We start from the raw sequence: 20,162 nt of genomic DNA, 5'->3' as shown, positions 1-20,162 counted from the left end.
CCTCAGCAGGGTCCTTGAGGGGTCATGGGAATTCGCCCAACCAGTCCACATGTGTTTTGTGGACCTGGAAAAGGCATTTGACCGTGTCCCTCGGGGATTCCTGTGGGGGGTCCTCCGGGAGTATGGGGTATCGAACCTCCTGATAGGAGCTGTTCGTTCCCTGTATGACCGGAGTCAGAGTCTGGTCCGCATTGCCGGCAGTAAGTCGAAATCGTTTCCGGTGAGGGTTGGACTCCGCCAGGGCTGCCCTTTGTCACCGATTCTGTTCATAACTTTTATGGACAGAATTTCTAGGCGCAGTCAGGGCGTTGAGGGGGTCCGGTTCGGGGGCCTCAGTATTGCATCACTGCTTTTTGCAGATGATGTGGTCCTGTTGGCTCCAACATACCGTGACCTTCAACTCTCACTGGATCGGTTCGCAGCCGAGTGTGAAGCGGCCGGAATGAGAATCAGCACCTCCAAATCCGAGTCCATGGTTCTCGACCGGAAAAAGGTGGAGTGCCTTCTCCGGGTTGGAGATGAGGTTCTGCCCCAGGTGGAGGAGTTTAAGTACCTCGGGGTCTTGTTCACGAGTGAGGGAAGGATGGAGCGAGAGATCGACAGGCGGATTGGTGCGGCGTCTGCAGTGATGCGGAGTCTGCACCAGTCCGTCATTGTAAAGAGGGAGCTGAGCCAAAAAGCGAAGCTCTCTATTTACAGGTCGGTCTACGTTCCAACCCTCACCTATGGTCATGAACTTTGGGTCATGACCGAAAGAACAAGATCACGGGTACAAGCGGCCGAAATGAGTTTCCTCCGTAGGGTGGCTGGGCTCTCCCTTAGAGATAGGGTGAGAAGCTCAGTCATTCGGGAGGGGCTCAAAGTAGAGTCGCTGCTCCTCCGCATCGAGAAGAGCCAGATGAGGTGGCTCGGGCACCTAATTAGGATGCCCCCTGAACGCCTCCCTAGTGAGGCGTTCAGGGCACGTCCCTCCGGAAGGAGGCCCCGGGGAAGACCCAGGACACGCTGGAGAGACTATGTCTCTCGGCTGGCCTGGGAACGTCTCGGGGTCCCCCCGGAAGAGCTGGAGGAAGTGGCCGGGAAGAGGGAAGTCTGGGCCTCCCTACTGAGGATGCTGCCCCCGCGACCCGGAAACGGCTAAGCGGGAGAAGATGGATGGATGGATGGATGGACACACATCAACCAATCAAAATGTGATGACAACTCATGACGTGTGGTTGCTGAGGAAGCGGTAAAGTGTGTGTGACGCGCTGCAGAGCTTCAGACAGAGCAAACAGAGACGATGAGGGACATGATGAGTGTCTTAGGAGGACGACTAAGTCGGTGAACCAGCTTGTTTATAGAGGAAAATAAATGTTCTACTCTTATAAACAGCGCTACATAGAGGAGAGGACATGGAACATGTAACAGACTGATCTCAGCTGCTCAGGCAGCAGAGGCTCCGCCCCCTGAGCTGAGCCCTGCAGACAGAGGAGGCTGTGACTCTGAGGAAGGAGAACAGCAGGAGTCCAGATAAAGACACTGTCCTCCCATAGTGCAAAGGACCTGTGTCTAATGTTATGATACTGTTCATCATCACCCACTGGTTCAGAGACACAGATGATGGTCAAAAAGCCCCCAAAGGCAGACTGAAGTGCAGGCTCCGCCTCCAGGTGGACACTAGGTGATGGGACACACCAGGTATTGATGGAAAGACAATGAAGCCTATGAATGAAAACAAACTTTCTTGTAACAATGCTTATACACTGTCTTGTTGGTGTAAATCTACATGTCTAATAAACTTAAACCTACACCATCCTCCCAGTCCTGTTATTCTATACAGTACTTAACAGAAACCTAAAAGCTGCTTGGTCTAGTTAACCTCCTGAACAATGTACAACATATAATGGGATCCTGAAATTAGGACAGAGAGGAATAGAAGTGAGACATGATCATTGATGAATATTAAAATGAATAAATGACAGATTTAAGTGATATTTTCACAGACTATGTACTCACCACATCAATAAACAGTCACCTTAGACCTCCACAGCAGTAACACAGACATGGCAACCTTTAAAAAGTGTAAGGAGACAAACAGAGAAAGGTGAGAAATAAACACCTGATGGACATATGATCAGATGATCACAGTATTGATATGTTCACTCTAGAAAAATAGCTGAATCATGTATTCTATACAGTACTTACTGAGAGGAAACAACGACAGGCTCCCAAAAATGAGTGACATCATCCTATAAGAGACAGTGAGAGGTTAAGGCTGGAAGAAAACAGCTGTTTGTAAAAACAATACCTCATTCTTATATTTATTCCACCAAGTGTCTTATATATTAAGACTTATTAAGATGCACTAATTCTTATTCTTTACTTGTTTTTCTCTCAAGTTAGATACAAAACGTTTTCTCTGGACTGTACTTTGTGCAATGACAGTAAAGTTTAATCTAATGTTATCTGATACATTATAATGAGGTTTTGATCATTATATTTTACCTCATCAGGCTACAAAATAACTTTCTCAACAGTTCACTCTTCTCAGCGACCCTGTAAATAAAACAATAAACATGCCTGTGGCACACATATAGCTACTCAAAGAGTAAACAAATGTAAACAAAAAGGGGGTGGGCTCACATCACGCTATGGTAACCCACAAGGACAGAATGCGAAAAAAGTCCGAAAAAACTGGTGGGAAAAATAAACAAAATACATCTTTTTTTTTTAAACTCAAATTTGCAAATTAAATTTTATATATATATATATATATATATTTATTTTATATATAAATTCAATAAATCTTTTTTTTTTTTTCTTTGCCCAGCATGCACAGCTAGCTAAATTATAAAATGGCCTACTTCTAACGACTGATTGTGTTAAAGTTAACAAGCACAACAAAAATAAATGACACCCAATCTTGATTGATATCTGACCCAGGTAGACGACAGTTCATCACTTCTTAGCTGTAGTTCAGATTCCCTCCACTCTCACCTGCGGAGGCCGAGGGTCTCTCCTCCTCCTGTTTCCCCTTCCCCTCATCCACCTGACGACCACCTCCACCATCATCACCTGTGGGCTGTGGCCGCTTCAGATGCTGCTGAAGATGAAGCTCCACCATAGCCATCAGCAAACATCTGTTATTTTCACACATTTGGCAACATCTGCCTGAAGAGCTTGTAGCTTTTTATGTCAAATTTAAAAATACAAAAATACACATAACTACGTAAAACAGAAAACTAAACAATATTTACACAAAAAGTACACAAAATGATAACAGAAATGCACCAACGACAACAAAAATATGAAAATGACTCAAAATACACAAAACTAAATATTTATACAAAAATACACAAAATGACTCCAGAATCACACTACAAAGGCAAAAAATAATAATAATAATCATACAAAAAATGCACAAAAACACAACAGAAAGATACAAAAATACACATAAAAAAACATACATTACAGAAAAATACACCAAACAAAAAAATATATAAAAATGAGTAAAGAAAAAAAAAAAAAACACATTTATCATGTTCATGTCCCATAGAATTAAACCAGGGAAATCGCACATGCTATTTTAATTTGCACCTGCAAATAAACCCATTTATAACACTAGAGAGTGCAGAGTATGTACAGTACACCTCTTTGTACATCCAACCTTCAAACACATACTCATTTGGACATAAATGATGACTCTACTAAAGCTCCAACTATATGAATACATACTTCCAATAGTCACTGTACTAGTTTATTTACTCATGCCAAATAAAATGTGACAGAGACAACTATATTACTCATGAAATATGTATTAACAAAATATATCAACAAAAAAAGTTAAGACATCATAGACATTGTTTGGATGATCACATTGATAGATCTAAGCCCAGCTCTGGTTTGTAACTGGAAGCTGTTCACTGATATCACTTCTAAATAATCCTCCATCTACTTTCCAATCAGCTGAATGTGTCCAAATGTTAATGATGGATGTGTCATGCTGGGTGGCGGGGGTGTGGCTGTGGGTTGCTCCGTCGGCCCTTGCGGGTCCTTGGCTTGGCTCCCTGGGGCGCACCTTTGCCAGGGATGTCGCTTACGAGACGAGCCAGGCGGGGCCCCCTCGGGGGCTTTTTGTACGACCACAACGGCCGGGGTGTGGACGTTATGGCTAGAGGGGTGGGGTGGGGGGTGCTATGGGGCCTCCCCGGGGGTCGTATTGGGCGGGTGTGCGGGGGCGCGGCGCGTGGTTCCTGGCCCGGTGGATCCGCGTTGGGATTGGCTGGTCTACTGGCTGGGTGCACCGGGCGCCGTGGGCGCGATTCCGGGGCGGGGGTGCCCCGGGGGCGGATCCTTGGGCTACGTGTCCGGGGAGGTGCTCTCCGGCCATCTGCCCGGGGACCGGCCGCGGCTCGTGGCGGCGCTGCGCAGCCTTGGGCGGGGCGGGGCTGGTGGCCTCGGGCCCGCTGTTGTTCGGGGTGTGCTGGCGTCGGGGGGGTGTCTCGTGCCGGTGCGTGGGTCGTCGGGGATTGCCTCCGTGGGGGGGGGGGGGGCTCTATGGGCGCCGTTGGTGTGGGGGGGCGGTTCCGGGCTGGGGGTGCTTCGGTACTCTGGCTTGCCGGTCCGTGACTGACGGGATGGCCCTGCTTGGCGGTGGATGGCGTCCTCTCTCGTCGGGGGGGCCGGGGCCGCCTCCCGGTGGAGAGTGTTGTATCGTGGCGCCGGGTGGGCCTGTGCTGCATTCTACATCTGTGGGCATATCCCTGCAGTTGTTGCACACACACCAGCTCAGCTGATTTGACACTTGAGTGCCAGGTGCTGGTGCATTTGCTGATGTGATGTGTAGCAGGTCAAACATCATGCTTGGTTCACGTGACAAGCAGCGCTGCAGCAGTTGACGACATTCCTCTAAGTTTAGTGTTTGAATTCTGGCCTGTAAAGCATAACATTTTCAAGATATTTAGGAATGTTTCATTGAATATAGCTTTACTGTTCTCTAAGAGGAATCTAGTGTCCACACTAAGTAGCGTGCCAGTTTATTACATGTGATGTTGATTGCAGAACCTATATTTGCTATACCTGCTCATCTGCAATTCGTAGACCCTGCAGAATCTGAGCACGACTTGCATTATCTTGATCGAGGATTATTGTTCCCCGTCCTCTGGTTCCCCGTCCTCTGCCTCTGAGACGTTGGCCTCTATTTGTGGCAATCCTCCTTTGACTTCGGCCACGTCTCCTCTGACTCCACGATGTACTTGGCTCCGGACTGTAATCAGGGTCAGAGGCATAAAACCTCTCACCTTCTGAACTCTAAAAGAGAAATAAGAAATTCTATCAAACATTTAGGCTTTTCGTCAATGATTATAACTGAACAAAAAAATGTATCTGTAATTGCTGTAGACATGACATTATTTTTCCCAGCTCTATTACATCTATTGAATTAAAAAAAAAAAAACAATATTAGATTAGATATACTTTATTTTATTTCGGGCAGGGAAATTACAATTCCAGTTGTATTATAGAAAGAAAAGAAAAGCAGCACTTGGGTGAAATAATATATAAATACAGAATATTAAATATAAGAAAGAAACCAGAATGTACAGAAATAAATAATAATAAAAAAAAGGTTTCTACAGACTACAGCTATACTCCTCTCTCTGTCTGTTATATTATCCCTGACTGGTAATTAGGCAAAAAGTGGCACTAAAAAGAAACAATAAGAAATGAAAACAACACTAAAAATAATAATTATAGACACGCAGAAAAGTAAGATGTTGTAAGGGAAACTGAATAACCAGGTGAAAATGAATAAGGTGCCAAATAAATGAAAATAATGATTATAATAAAATAAAAGAGGTAAAAGACTTATGTTCTAGGACAGTGGCAGACCAGCTGATCGATACTCTGAGTAGTGGTAAAGAAAAACTCATTATAATAAACCTTTGTTTTCAGGAGGACTACAACTTGGGGACGAATGTCGCCCTCCTTCTAAACGCTTTACTACCGGGTAACCTAATGCTAACATGCTAGCTTGGCCGCCACCGTTGCTAGTAAATTAGTCACTTTTTTAACATATAAAATGATAAAGTATATCTTACCGCTGAATGCGACATCATACGCTTGGCTGAGGTCTGCTTCTGCGTACGCGTTCATGTGAGTGAGGGGGGGGTGGCTTCAGAGGAAGCACAGGGGGGAGGGGGAGTCGGAAGGCGGAGCTGTCGGAGCATGCTACATCAAAATCAAGCTAGATTTAGAAAGTTACCGACCCTACCTTTAAGTTTTAATTCGACACAAACTTCCTCTTCTTCCCTCACAACTGGGATTCTGATGAGGAAACAGCTTATTGTCACTGGTTTGTAGACTTTTTGTAGCCAAACATAGGTTTTTACCTCCATCCAAAGAGTCAGGCTGTTAGCAGAGGGAGGCTGACACCTAGTGGCCACAGAGGAGACTGCACACACCACAGCAGCCTGGAACCAGCATCTAAAGCAGGAGTTCTCAACCTTGGGGCAAGGACCCTGTTTTTTGCTCATACTTTCCCTTTTTCTGCAACTAAACCAAACTTGCTATATTTTAACATGCTTTCATCCCTTTTTCTTGCCATATTTTTACTATATTACTCCCATTTCTGACACTTCCAATCTTATTTCAATGCCTTTTCTGCACACGTGTTTCCACTTTTGCACTTATAAACCCTTTCCACCACTTTTCCACCTAATGTCACAAATGTTGACCCATTATTGTCACTTTTAACCTATTTTCATCATATTCCATGCTCAATTTTTTTTTGCCAATTTAACCACATTCACCATTTGTCATTCCCATTATTAGCCAGTTTCAACTAATTGTTCCAATATTGACAGTTTTAACCATTTTTAGCACTTTATGTCAGTTTTTGCCCGCTCTAGTTTGCTACTTTAAACCCATTTCTGTGGGGTCGCGGTCTGAAACGGTTGAAAACCACTGATCTAAAGAACAAGTCACCAACCTTTGTGAAACATGGAGCTACTTTAAAACTAGTGAATAATCCAAAGGGCTACCAGTGAGATAAACACTTCTTAAACACCAAAACTTCACGGTTTCTCTTTAATTAAAGGGTAAGATAATAAGGAAGAGTCGTAGTGACTTAAAAAGTACATTTTAAAGTTTGAACATTCAACACTTTATTCTTCTTAATTCATGCAAATGCTTTATTTTCACCACATTTTTTTTTGTAAATTCTTTATTTTTCTGTGTTTTTGTTTGAACAATTACACAAAGTTTACAAAGGGTGGCATACAACACACTTTGACAGATACAATAATAAAGTGTATAGATGCCTGTGATCTTTACAAGTGCTTTTTTCTTGAAATAAAACTCAAAGAGAAATAAAAAAAACAAACAAAAAAAAACAGTTAAATTCAATTAAAATTAAGTAAACCTGGATAAACAGAGAATATTTCTTTGAGGTTCAATCACCCTCTTTTACATGTAGGTTTCAAAAGTAATATGACAAAAAACAAAAGAAAAAGAAAAGTGTACATAGTTGTATATATCAACATTTATACCCACATACAACACTTAAAAATAAAATGTACCAGTTATACTCAACACAATTACAAATTAAACTTAGATGGACTTACAAAAACTCCTTAGATAACCTGAGCATCTTATTTTTATTACATTTCATAGAAAAAAATAATCATGTTCCTATTTTACTAACCACTAACACCTTTTAACTGATCATAAAACATGTAACACGTTTGTACAATGAATCATTTTGTAAAATATATTTTTTTAATCCACTTTTATTTCATCACAATCCAAACACCAAATGTGAAACTTCTTTAATAAAATGTTTCCTCCCACTGTTGAGAAACATACATGTTAGGTTGGATGGAGTGTGTAACCAACCTGGAGAAGTGAATGGTTGCAGAGAACCATTGAATCTATTGTTGGTGAGACTTCATCATGACACTGATCATTCACTTTGATTGACAGGACAGATGATCAGAGGTGCTGAGTTTTTACCACCATGGTTTAAACCAGGACTAAAGAATGGGTGTAGTTTATGAGTGAAGCAGCAGTGAGTGAAGGAGTAGATCAGAGCTGCTGCATCTACATCATAAAAGGAGACCACACCCTCCTCATAGTCCACAAACACACCCACCTTCTCAGGAACACGCTTCAGATGAAGAATGACTGGATGATCTTCATATGCTTTATACACATTTCCATCTCTGAGTGTCACAGTCCAGTAACCATTCTTAGGAGTCGCAGTAATATATCCCTTCCTGTTGATGGATTCTTTAACCACTCCTAAAGTCCACTCAGTTTTTCCTTTAACCTGAACCTCAAAGTAAAATCTGCCTGAACTGAAATTCTGTTTCCCTAAAACACTGACACAATGAGAAAATCTCTCTTTGTTGTCTGGAAGGTGCTTCTTCACATCACTGCAGTAAACTTGTTTCCCATCATCCGACAGGACGAGTTTAGGATGAGCTGTAAGAGGATCAAGAGTCACATCTACTGCAAACTGCTGCATCATCTTCATCTTCATCATCTTCATCTCATCACTGAGTGTGTCCTCCAGCTGAGCCACAGCTCTCAGCACAGTCCCCTCATGTGATGATGGATGGACCATGACCTCTGTCCAGTCCTTGGTGGCTGGAGGAGCTTTCAGGGAGCAGAAGTGTTGGAGGAGGTGGTCTTCAGAGTGGGAGCGCTGCTCCACCTCAGAGCTTCTCTTCATCAGCTCAAATATTTCCTCCTCCAGCTCTTTGATCAAACCTTCAGCCTCTCTCTCTTCTGCTTCTTGTTGCTCCTCCATTGTCTTCATCAGCTCCTTCAGGCCTCTTCGAACAAGCTCCATCAGAGCAGTGAACATCTCCACACCTTCAGCTTTCCCTCTGTCTGCTGCTTCCTTCCTGAATCTCACTGACTCTCTGATCTCCTCCAGCTTCTCTCGTCTCTTTTGGATCATCTGCTGAAGATAAACTTTCTTGTCTTCAAACAGATCTTCTCCCAGAGGGACTAACTGGTGACTCCTGTGCTCCAAAAGAGAACACATCAAGCAGACACGTGTCTGATCACTCTGACAGAACAGCTCCAGAGGTTTGCTGTGCTTTGGACACATCCTGGTTTCCAGGTTCTCCACAGGCTCCACCAGCTGATGTCTTCTCAGGCCTGATGCTGTCAGATGAGGCTCCAGGTGAGTCTCACAGTAGGAGACCCCACAGTCCAGGCAGGACTTCAGGGCCTTTACTTTGGTTCCAGTGCAGACGTCACAGGGAACTTCTCCTGGTGCTGCTGCTTTCTTCTCAGATTCACGTCTGAACTGAGAAACCATCTCACGCATCATAATATTGACCTTCAGCTGAGGTTTAGTGCTGAACACCTGATTACACACGGGACACCTGCTGGTGGTACTGGTGTCCCAGTGTGTGCTGATGCATGTTTTGCAGAAGTTGTGTCCACATGATGTGGTGACTGGATCAGTGAGCACCTCCAGACAGATGGAGCACAGGAAGTGATGTTCAGACGTCCCACTGCAGGCAGGAGACATGTCCACAAACTGAGGGACAGAGACAAGCAGCACATTAACAGGACACTCTCATTGTTGTGGAACGTTCCTTTACTAATGTTTCTGAGTCCATCTCACTGAGATCACCTCTAGTATTTAGCATTGATTCAGTCATCCTGTAGTAATGTGGACAGTCTGCTGTGCCTCAGCAGCTGAATGTAAAAGTGCAATAGTTTGAATGTTTAAGGTTCAAATTAGTTCTAAAGTTCTCTCGTATTGACACTGGAATTTTTCTAAATTATAGGTTAGGTTTTTTGCGCATTTTATTTTAATGTACAATCTTTTTTCTTTAAAATAACCAATATATTGTGTAATAACAGACTGAAGTTTAACATAGCACAAACCTTTAAAGTCTGCATGGACCACACACTACATTTAACAGTGATTTTGTTTGGGAACAAATTAAATTACTTTACTTGTAACTTATAAATACACGTAATTTCTGTGCAACTTGTGACTGAAATTCACAAGTTGTGATTAATCGTGATTATTTAGTCAGATTTGCAATTGATTGGCTATTTTTTTAATCCATTCACTGCTAATTTATATTAAAAAAAATACATTCCCCATGAGCAGTAGAGACCTTTTTTAGATAATATCACACATCACATGACTTTTAGTGGTGGGTGGTAGATGATGGAAACCAATGGCAAACTGTTTACACATTTAATCTCTAACCTAGAAACTGGTTAGATATATTTGCACTTCAATCCTGTTTTTTTTTTTTTTTCAAAATGAACATTACATTTATATCAAACCTCATTTGGACTCCGTAGAATGAAAGTTAAAGATATGGAAAACATCACGTCACCAATTTTAAACTTTAGTTCAAGTTATCTTCAATGTTCCTCAAATAAAGATATCTATGTAGTTGTAGATATCTGAGAAGATGTTTGGACTTGGCAGAAGTAGAAAGTTGTTATTCTGTTGGTTTTATTCATTTTTAATTAACTCGTCACATTTCCTGAGATGCAATTACCGTTTGCTAAAAAGCAAAAGTGTTGATTATCTAAAAAAGGAAACAAATGGTTCATCCATTCCTACATCAAATATGTTAGTTTCTCATGTATAAATATAATTTCTCTTTAACTAAAAAAATATGTTAATCTATGGAATTTTCAGTAGAATACTGGATTACAAAAATATTCAATAGCTACAGCCTTGAAACATATTGTGTACAATTATATATAACATGTTGTTGGATGTGAATCCCTGTTTTAAATGTTAACAAAATGAGCTAAATGCAGAAACCAGTTAGAAAATCGTAATAATAATAATAATAATAATATGTAGCTTTACGTGCAGTGAGACATTCTGTTATAGTTTCCGATGTATATATTATATGCCTGCAAGACGGTGATCAAAAACAGAAAAAGCTCATCCACAGTGATGATGTCATCAGTTCTAACTCCACAGTGATGATGTCATGAGCTCTCCAGTGATTGGCTCTAGCGCGCACATGACTCCGCTGACTCTGCTCTCAGGACCATTTTATGAAATAATTTAGGAACGGTATCATTGTAGTCGAGACAAATCCGATGTCGCACAACTTTGAACCAAACAGCAGCCATGTTGAAAGTCTCATGGCACCCTCATATATTTGTTGATGACATTAATGAAAAACACAACATTTGCAAACCACAGGAGTGAAATTGATCATGTACTGACCTGCGCCAGTGCCAAAATCTCACTGTCCAAGTGTCAATGTTCCCGCACAACAGTAATCTATGTCGGTCTCCTAGTCGGTAAGGGTGTGGAACCACAGGCACAACACATTCAGGGTCTTCAGAACTTCAAGGTTCCCCAGCATGTCTCAGGTTTAAGAAACTTCCTTGGTATCTGTAGCTACTCCAGGCAATTCATTGACAATTACGCCAATTTAGCAAAACCTCTTTACACATTCCTAAAGAAGGATGTCCCTTTCACTTGGGGTGAGCCCCAACAACACGCTATGCAGACTTTAATCGATATGCTAACGAAGGCTCCGTGCCTCGCCTATCCTGACCACAACAAGGAATTCCATCTGGGCTTTTCAGCACACTGCCTCAGTGCCGGTCTGTACCAGATACACGAACAGACCAGTGGTTGCTTACGCATGCAAAACCAGACCTGATGATGTTACAAGGCCAAGACCCCGTGATCTCCTTGATGATTCGCCTCATGGGGGACAATACACTAGACAATCCCTCCTCCTCTGACTTTGCCTCCACACTTAACCTCGACCATCTGTTTGCTGTCCGTCACTTGTTACGGATAGTCAATGGCATCTTGGTCCATGTTTCTGCTGACTCACAAATGCATGCATTTATCGTCCCGCAAAACCAAAGGGGGGTGATACTGGCACATGCCTATGACGAACTACAGGTGGGAGGTAGAGTCTAATATTACAGTTTTGCTCTGCCCGCCGGCAAAAACGCTTATCATGCAACCAAACTAGATAAGAAATTTCTTCCCAAATCGACCGGACCCTACCTCGTCACCGATAAACTGTCTTCAGTGGTGTACCAAATAAAGATTCCCAACACAAAGACCAAACAAAGCTCAAGTGGGTCCACAGAGACAAAATTAAGCTATACAGAACAACAAAACCAACAGACGAGCCGTCAACTGCAAGCTGAATAAACCCTACAAGCCGAGATATGGTATTCCTAATTTGCCAACCAGTCGTCGCATTCAATAACATCTACCACCTCAAGGACATCGTAAACTAGAAACTAGGACTGGAATCCACTACAAAAGCCCTATCCAACCTCTAATGTACATGTGGTTTACACCAGACATGGCCCTAGTCATTGTAATTATTCTCTGTCACATATAGTTGCCTTCTGCACCGCCGCTTTATGCCTTAGGCACACCAGGAAAGTACAAGACCAAATCATTTGATACTCCGATCGCATATTCAAACGCAACCAACCCAGATCCGAGGGTGCACTATGCTCTAATAGGGGAAACCCCAATTACATCACAGAGAAAACAACAATATATATTGAATATTGTCATTCTGGTTTTATACATCAAAGCATCATCTCAAGGCAAGGGCAAAATATTGAGATGTATATCGTATATCATCATATAGCTTGAAAATATTCAGACATTTAAAAAAGGCCATATCGCCCCGCCCATTTGACACAAAAAATATGTCGACGTAAATGTTTTGTATTGATGCATTGTCCCAAACATATATGTTGTCCCACACCAGTCCAGAATTGATATAATGCACTGGAAATCTAGCCCCTAATCCACCAAATGCTTAGAACGAAGAAGATCTTATAACCAATAATGGAGTTTGCACCAGCAGTGGGAGGAGCTTGAGTCGTTCCAAAGATCTTTACAATATCAGCTCATTTACACAAGATTATGACTAAATATGTAAACACATTTAGATTAAAACAAGCAGTATTTACTCACTGGATTGTGGGAAATCACTAAATTAGTCATTAAAGTTGACATTATTATTAGAAACTCACCTTGGTCTCAAACGTTGCTCACTGATGACAACCGTTGGTCAACGTTAATCTATATTATTAAAACTACTTTAGTCGTTTCTGACGGTGCAGGAGGAGATTCTGTTGAATGATGTAGATTCTGCAGCTTTGATCTTCGCCTGAGTTGCCATGACAACCTGTCAACATTGAGCTTCCATTTTAGCCAGAGTTGCCATGACAACCTGTCAACATTGAGCTTCCATTTTAGCCTGAGTTGCCGTGACAACCTGTCAACATTGAGCTTCCATTTTAGCCTGAGTTGCCATGACAACCTGTCAACATTGATCTGTTCGAAGTTGCCTTTTGTGATTAAATGTGTGTCATATTATCATAGGAAGATCAAATATATTAAATTAAATAATGCAAACACATTTTACTCCTCATAGTGGATATACTGTATGTATAGACTGTTACATCAGGCATAATTACTACCAATGAGAGAGCGTCTTATACAACAATAAAAAACTAATGAACATTTTACTCACCAGGGGGCGCTGTTGGCCAAAAACTTACATATAAGTCGCTTCATTGTATAAGTCACAGAGGTGTAAAAAGTACTAATATATCCTCAAGTACAAGTACAAGTAAATCATACATAAAATACTCAAGTACAAGTAAAAAGTAGCTCAATTAAATAGTATTTAAAGTTAAAGTTACTAGTTACTTTCACCCCCACAGTTATTGTTGGTTCTCTTACATACAGTAAACATCTCATGTAGAAACCATAAAAAGGAAAAAATTATGTCTTTCACAATTGGAATATAATTTATTTTCCACAAAGGCATCTGTATTAAATAAAAGGTTTGTCAAAATGTAAATTTAAAAAATAAAAAATATTAATAACACAAATTAATTCAATTCACAACAAAAAAAAAAAAAAAAAAAATGTATCAGGCTCTAAGTATAAATACATATTATAAACTGATCTAATGCATTACATTTAATCTGATTGGTGGGCTATGATCTAATGCATTACATTTAATCTGATTGGTGGGTGATAATCTAATGCATCACGTTTAATCTGATTGATGGGCTATGATCTAATGCATTACATTTAATCTGATTGGTGGGCTATGATCTAATGCATTACGTTTAATCTGATTGGTGGGCTATGATCTAATGCATTACATTTAATCTGATTGATTGGCTATGATCTAATGCATGACGTTTAATCTGATTGGTGGGCTATGATCTAATGCATTACGTTTAATCTGATTGGTCGGCTATGATGTGATGCATTACGTTTAATCTGATTGGTGGGCTATGATCTAATGCATTACGTTCAATCTGATTGGTCGGCTATGATCTAATGCATTACGTTTAATCTGATTGGTCGGCTATGATGTGATGCATTACATTTAATCTGATTGGTGGGCTATGATCTAATGCATTACATTTAATCTGATTGGTCAGCTATGATCTAATGCATGACGTTTAATCTGATTGGTCGGCTATGATCTAATGCATTACGTTTAATCTGATTGGTGGGCTATAATCTAATGCATTACATTTAATCTGATTGGTCGGCTATGATGTGATGCATTACGTTTAATCTGATTTGTCGGCTATGATCTAATGCATTACGTTTAATCTGATTAGTGGGCTATGATCTAATGCATTACGTTTAATCTGATTAGTGGGCTATGATCTAATGCATTACGTTTAATCTGATTGGTGGGCTATGATGTGATGCATTACGTTTAATCTGATTGGTCGGCTATGATGTGATGCATTTGTTGTTGTCTGGTCATTTCATTTTTTGTAGTTTCACAATGTCTGTTGATCATTTTAAAACAGAAAATAATTCACTCAGTAGTGGTTGGTGTAGAAATGTTTTAAAACGTACTTGTACAAATAAAATTAGTGATTTATAAATATACTAAAGTACGAGAACCCATCAAAGCAACTCAATTACAGTAATGTGAGTACTTGTAATCCATTACTTTCAGCTCTGATAAGTCACAGACCAATATCTTTAAATGAAAAAGGTGTGACATATTACAGAATTTACGGTATTTCAGTCAAACAAATATTCACTGCTCGTAAAGCTTCGCTAGCTCTGAGTCTGTGATAAATATCTATAAAACTTTTCCTCTTTGTTTCAAAAACACCCTAGAGTGGATCAGACAGTTTGTGATGCACTTTTTTACGTTTACATGTGTGCATTAAAGCATGTTAGTGGATTATCCCCCGCTAAACTAGTAGATTAAGGCATCATTAGCAGATAATAGATGAAGATATGCTAACGTTACTGGATAAACATAACAACACAGCGTTAGTCACAAGGTTCAGTTTTAATAATGCCATTATTATACAATTATAGAATATACTTTTAAACGTGATTTATTTTGCTGTAGTAAATTAAATGAATGAATTAGATATAATTTTAGGACATAAAGACCCTATGCTATGAATCTAGATAATTGTATCCTGGATTAATCTCCATTAACGGGCGTCAACAAACCAAACATTTCCTGTCAGAGAGAAGCTGTCCTATGAAGGTCGATAACAACACGCTAATTGAAGCCAAGTGTTTTCAGCCTGGGTACATGTGTGTTCACATGAAAGGGGTGGAGCTAGCAAAGTCCGACCAATCACTACAATGGAGAAAACTGGCAGAGTGAGTTTCTTCACAAAGGTGATGACACGTGACGATAAAAAACGTGTGCTGTTGTAATGAAGGGAAACTGATCACTGTCCGTTATCAAAGCAGGCTGACTTGATAAGTGATAAAACCATTCATGTTGTGGGTTAAAACTACTAATAAATGGTTAATAATATGATGAACTGTATTAACACATCTATAGTAACAGGTTATGTACCACAGACCTTTAAAACCACTGTAATCAAACCTCTCCATAAAAATGACTTGTCCAATTATAGACCAATATCTAATCTCCCTTTAGTTTCCAAAATTTTTGAAAAAGTCATCACAGGTCAACTATGTGATCACCTACTTAGGAACAATTTATACAGAGCTTTCAGTCTGGCTTTAGAGCCAATCACAGCACAGAGACTGTCTTAGTAAAAGTAACCAATGATCTTCTCTTAACCTCAGACAGAAGGTTGATCTCAGTTCTGGTTCTCTTAGATCATATATGTCAACTCTTGGATTTGAAAATAAGGGAAATTTTCTGGCGCCCACTACGAGTCGTCCCACCCTCCCAACTAAGCTCCAGTATTCCTTATATTTTAAGATAAGTGTACAATAAATCTAAAATACCCACTTGTCAAATACTACCTGAATACAATGATGTGATTAGAATCTGGTAGGCTGACCTTTATTAACATTTAAATGTTTTGAACATTCCTACTAGGGCTGGTGATATGGACCAACACTCATATCTCAATATATTTTATCTAAATGATGATATATGATATAAATCTAGATTATTTTATCAAATAAAGTCTGATCAGAAAGAAAATTCTGGGTTAAATTTGCTGATGGAAAATGTTACACAGGCTCATTTATTAACAAACAGCTGATCAATATGTGACACTTATTAATCATCTAACTGAGCTTTACATGTTGTTCTGAGAAGTAAAAGCAGCGACTCTTAAAACTAGTATTTTGATACATAATAAGATATAATATATATATATATATATATATATATATATATATATATACATTGAAAATAAGGGCTATATATGTATTGATATACGAAATATTATAGTATTCCATATTGCCAAAATTGAAAACTTGATACATCGTGAATCTCAATTTTTCGCCCAGCCCTAATTCCTAAATTATAAAACAGCCAAAATAAAAACATAAATGTGTATATGAAGCACATGTGTTTATTTAATATACTTACAGTTTATATACAAGTCAGCACGTTACATATTTATTATTAATTTCACATTGCTTGTCTTTAAGTCAGACATTATCATTTTATTTTCATTAGATATTTTCTTATAATTTCTCATACTCCCTCATGTGGTTCTCTGGTATTCACTAATGACTTATTATAGACATTTATTACAGACTTTACATTCATTAACACTTTTTTAAAGCAGTGTATATTTGTGGAGCTTGTGATTGGCTGATTTTTCATGGTCACTTACGTGGTTCCTTCTGCTGTGGGAGATGCTAAAAGTTACTAGTAGGGATGTAACGATTCACTCAACTCCCGATACGATTCGATTCACGATACTGGGTTCACGATACGATTCTCTTACGATTTATTTTACAAAATGGGACTGTAGACAAATTTTTTTTTTGGAAAAAAAACTAGAAAATACTGTATTATTTTCCTTTTATTTTTCATTGTCAAAAGAATTCCTTGATAAACTATTCAAAACAATGCAATTTAACTAAAAATAAATCTTGAATGAAATAAATAAAGGAATAATACAAATGAAAATGAAGCCTATTAATTTAAATTCTGGTTCGATAATAAACAATGTAAAACTGCATAATAGCTATTTTTCCTTTTTAAAAGTGCAACTGAAAATGTATTTTGTGCCTTAACAATTGGACGTTTAAAAAAAAAAAAAAACCGTGATTGCAATGATTTACGTCAGATTTGTTTGGACCAGCAGAGGGCGCTGGTAATACAGTGATCGGTTGGCACGCAGATATCTTGCAGTGAAGAAGAGAAGCTATGCTAGCAGACAGAGCTAATAGAAAAACATGACTTTTACAGATATTCAAGTAATATTACAGATATTCTTTCGCTAAAGGGGTAATGAATCATTTATTAACATATTTAAGAGTAGAAGGCGGTCAGAAAGAAAGTAGTAGCAGACTCCGCCCGCCGCCTACACTTGTGGATTCAGTTTTCAGAAAATCGATATTAACCGTGATACCTATGAATCGATTTTTAACTGCCTTACGATTAATCGTTACATCCCTAGTTACTAGTCTAACAGAACGTGTAACTGTGTCCCCATCCTGCTGTTCTTTAGGAAGTTAAACTCTGTCACATTTTACAACGTATTTACACCAGTTCTTAGTTTTTTTCGCTGGAACGTCTTCATTCATTCATCTCTTTTCTGAGTTGTTTCTGGGTTTGTTGCTGCTGTCGGCACTAATCTCGTGAGAGCTGCCGCCCAGGCTAATTCAGGTGGCAGTTCTCGCGGCATCTTTTAATTTTTATTACATTAAAATACGGGATATTTACGGAAAAATAATAATACGTGAAGATGGCGGGAAAGAGGGGTAAAATTTGAGAGTTTCCAGACCAAAACGGGATACTTGACAGGTATGTCTTAGATCTCAGTGCAGCCTTCGATACAGTGGATCATCATCTACTGCTGCAGAGACTGGAAAGTGTTTTTGGGATTAAAGAAACAGCGCTGGGTTGGTTTGTGTGTGTGTGTGTATCTGCATTTTGTCATTTTCAATTTGAGTTTTTTAATAACTTTTCAACTTTTTAAATAATTTTAATGAAAATGTAATGTTCCACTGGTCAGCAGTTCTTAAACCCATTTTAAAATGTTCAGCTTTTTTGTTCATTTTTAGTGAATACCTTCAACTTTTCTGTATCTTTAACCGTTTTTGACTCACAGCCCTTCAATGAGTTCCATTTATAGCTTTGACCAACTTCTAGAGTAGAGGGACAGCTTTACCTTCAACTCTTTGTCAACACATTGTCATAACTTGTAAAATATTCAACCTACAGTCCTAATGTTTTTAAAAGTAGTACTTCTATCTGTCTAGCTGCTCACAATAGCACATTTGAATTTATTATTGTTATAAGTTCTATCACTGCCAATGACATAACCATAATTGTTGCTTCTCATTTCAAGTTTTTCATCCCTGTATATCCAGAAACACACAATGCAAGGAGCATTTATAAAAGGATCTATTACTGTATTACCATGCTACCATTTAAACTGTCTCTGACAGGTCTTCATTTATTTATTTATTTATTTTACCTTGTCTGCACATGTTGTCAAAAGTCAACACTACAAGAAGTACAATCTTTTTAAGACAGCAATGCATGGTTTGTTATTACAATTATATAAATGTGTTTATTTCATTGACAGGTCTTCAGGCCCTGAAGTTGTCCTTATAGCTCTAAACACTGAGGACTACCAGGGCCCAGGAACCTGTCTGCAAAGGAATCTTTATTAACAGTATTTCAAAGAAAATATTGAAATATTTCATTGATGTATCACTTCTACATTTATTTCCATTGGGTCAATTATATACTTGGTACATTTTAAATTGCATCTTTGATCTGGAAAAATCCAGCATCAATACTCACTTTGCAATTGTACACCCTGTGATTTAAGAAGACCATGGATCATCCTAATCCCTGCTCTGGGACACACTGTGTGTCTGAGCTCTAATCTGTCCGTTTGTGTGAGCTGAACACAGGTCTGCCCATAGCAGGGGCTAACTTTGGCTGTGGCTGCTAATTAGGGCTGAATGCCTAATATGTGAATCAGAGTCATGATGTAGCTTTTGTCCCTCTTAAAACTTGTGTACAAAGCTGACCGACAACATGACGGCATCGTATTTTACACTTACCTCCTCAAGATTGCACCACACAGCTTCGTCCATGTCTGCATTTGTCAGCGCAGATATTTCTCCAAGACTTTCCATGACATCTTCCACCAACCTTAAAATATAGTCCGTTGGAGAATTTTCCTCTACATACCGAGATATTGCAAATAACTGTCGTTGAACGCCTCTTCTCAATTCATCCACGTCTCCCATTTTTAACTTTCCCTCCAAGAGAAGAGGAATCATGTGATCAGGTATCGACTAGTCAGCCTGGGCAGAATGACCATTGAATTGACCTTTGCTTTTACCGACAGCTTGAGTCATGAAGTAAAAGACAACGACAAAACAGAAAAAGCACAAAATGGAAAACAAATATACTACTTTTGTATATTTTTTTCATTTTTGATTCTCATTATATTTCCACATTTTTATTATTGATTGTTTTGATATTTCCAAATTTGTAATATTGGTTCTCTTTATATTTCTGGGCCGATCCACAAACGTACTTTGCTCAATCCACAATCACAGTTGAGGATTTACACATGATAATTCATGATAAATACACACATAAATGAGAAAACACGTGTGTAAATTGTTGATGTATTTGTGGATCTGAAAAACATGTGAAAATCTGAAAAACATGTGAAAATCTAAGAAGTACATGTCAAAATTGTAA

The 20,162-nt window shown here is 39.3% G+C and overlaps 1 protein-coding gene and 1 long non-coding RNA gene across 2 annotated transcripts; both read right to left on the bottom strand.

Annotated features, from left to right (window-relative positions):
• Positions 1 to 4,745: 4,745 nt before the first annotated feature.
• Positions 4,746 to 6,625, bottom strand: LOC114459512 (uncharacterized). Its single transcript, XR_003673381.1, has 3 exons — positions 6,081 to 6,625; positions 5,062 to 5,292; positions 4,746 to 4,915 (listed from the first exon to the last, which is right to left on the bottom strand). It is a non-coding gene; the product is annotated as an uncharacterized LOC114459512 (long non-coding RNA).
• A 1,212-nt stretch (positions 6,626 to 7,837) lies between these two features.
• LOC114459506 (E3 ubiquitin-protein ligase TRIM39-like) lies at positions 7,838 to 13,143 on the bottom strand. The gene is made up of 2 exons (XM_028441735.1): positions 13,012 to 13,143; positions 7,838 to 9,535 (listed from the first exon to the last, which is right to left on the bottom strand). Exon 2 carries the CDS (start codon positions 9,524 to 9,526, stop codon positions 7,943 to 7,945), a length of 1,584 nt encoding a protein of 527 aa, XP_028297536.1. The 5' UTR covers positions 9,527 to 9,535; positions 13,012 to 13,143; the 3' UTR covers positions 7,838 to 7,942.
• Between the last annotated feature and the right edge of the window lie 7,019 nt (positions 13,144 to 20,162).

Source organism: Gouania willdenowi, unplaced genomic scaffold (assembly GCF_900634775.1).
Source record: "Gouania willdenowi unplaced genomic scaffold, fGouWil2.1 scaffold_31_arrow_ctg1, whole genome shotgun sequence".
Lineage (NCBI taxonomy): Eukaryota > Metazoa > Chordata > Actinopteri > Blenniiformes > Gobiesocidae > Gouania > Gouania willdenowi.
The sequence above is the reverse complement of the archived record's forward strand: the minus strand, read 5'-3'. Positions and strand labels throughout refer to the sequence as shown.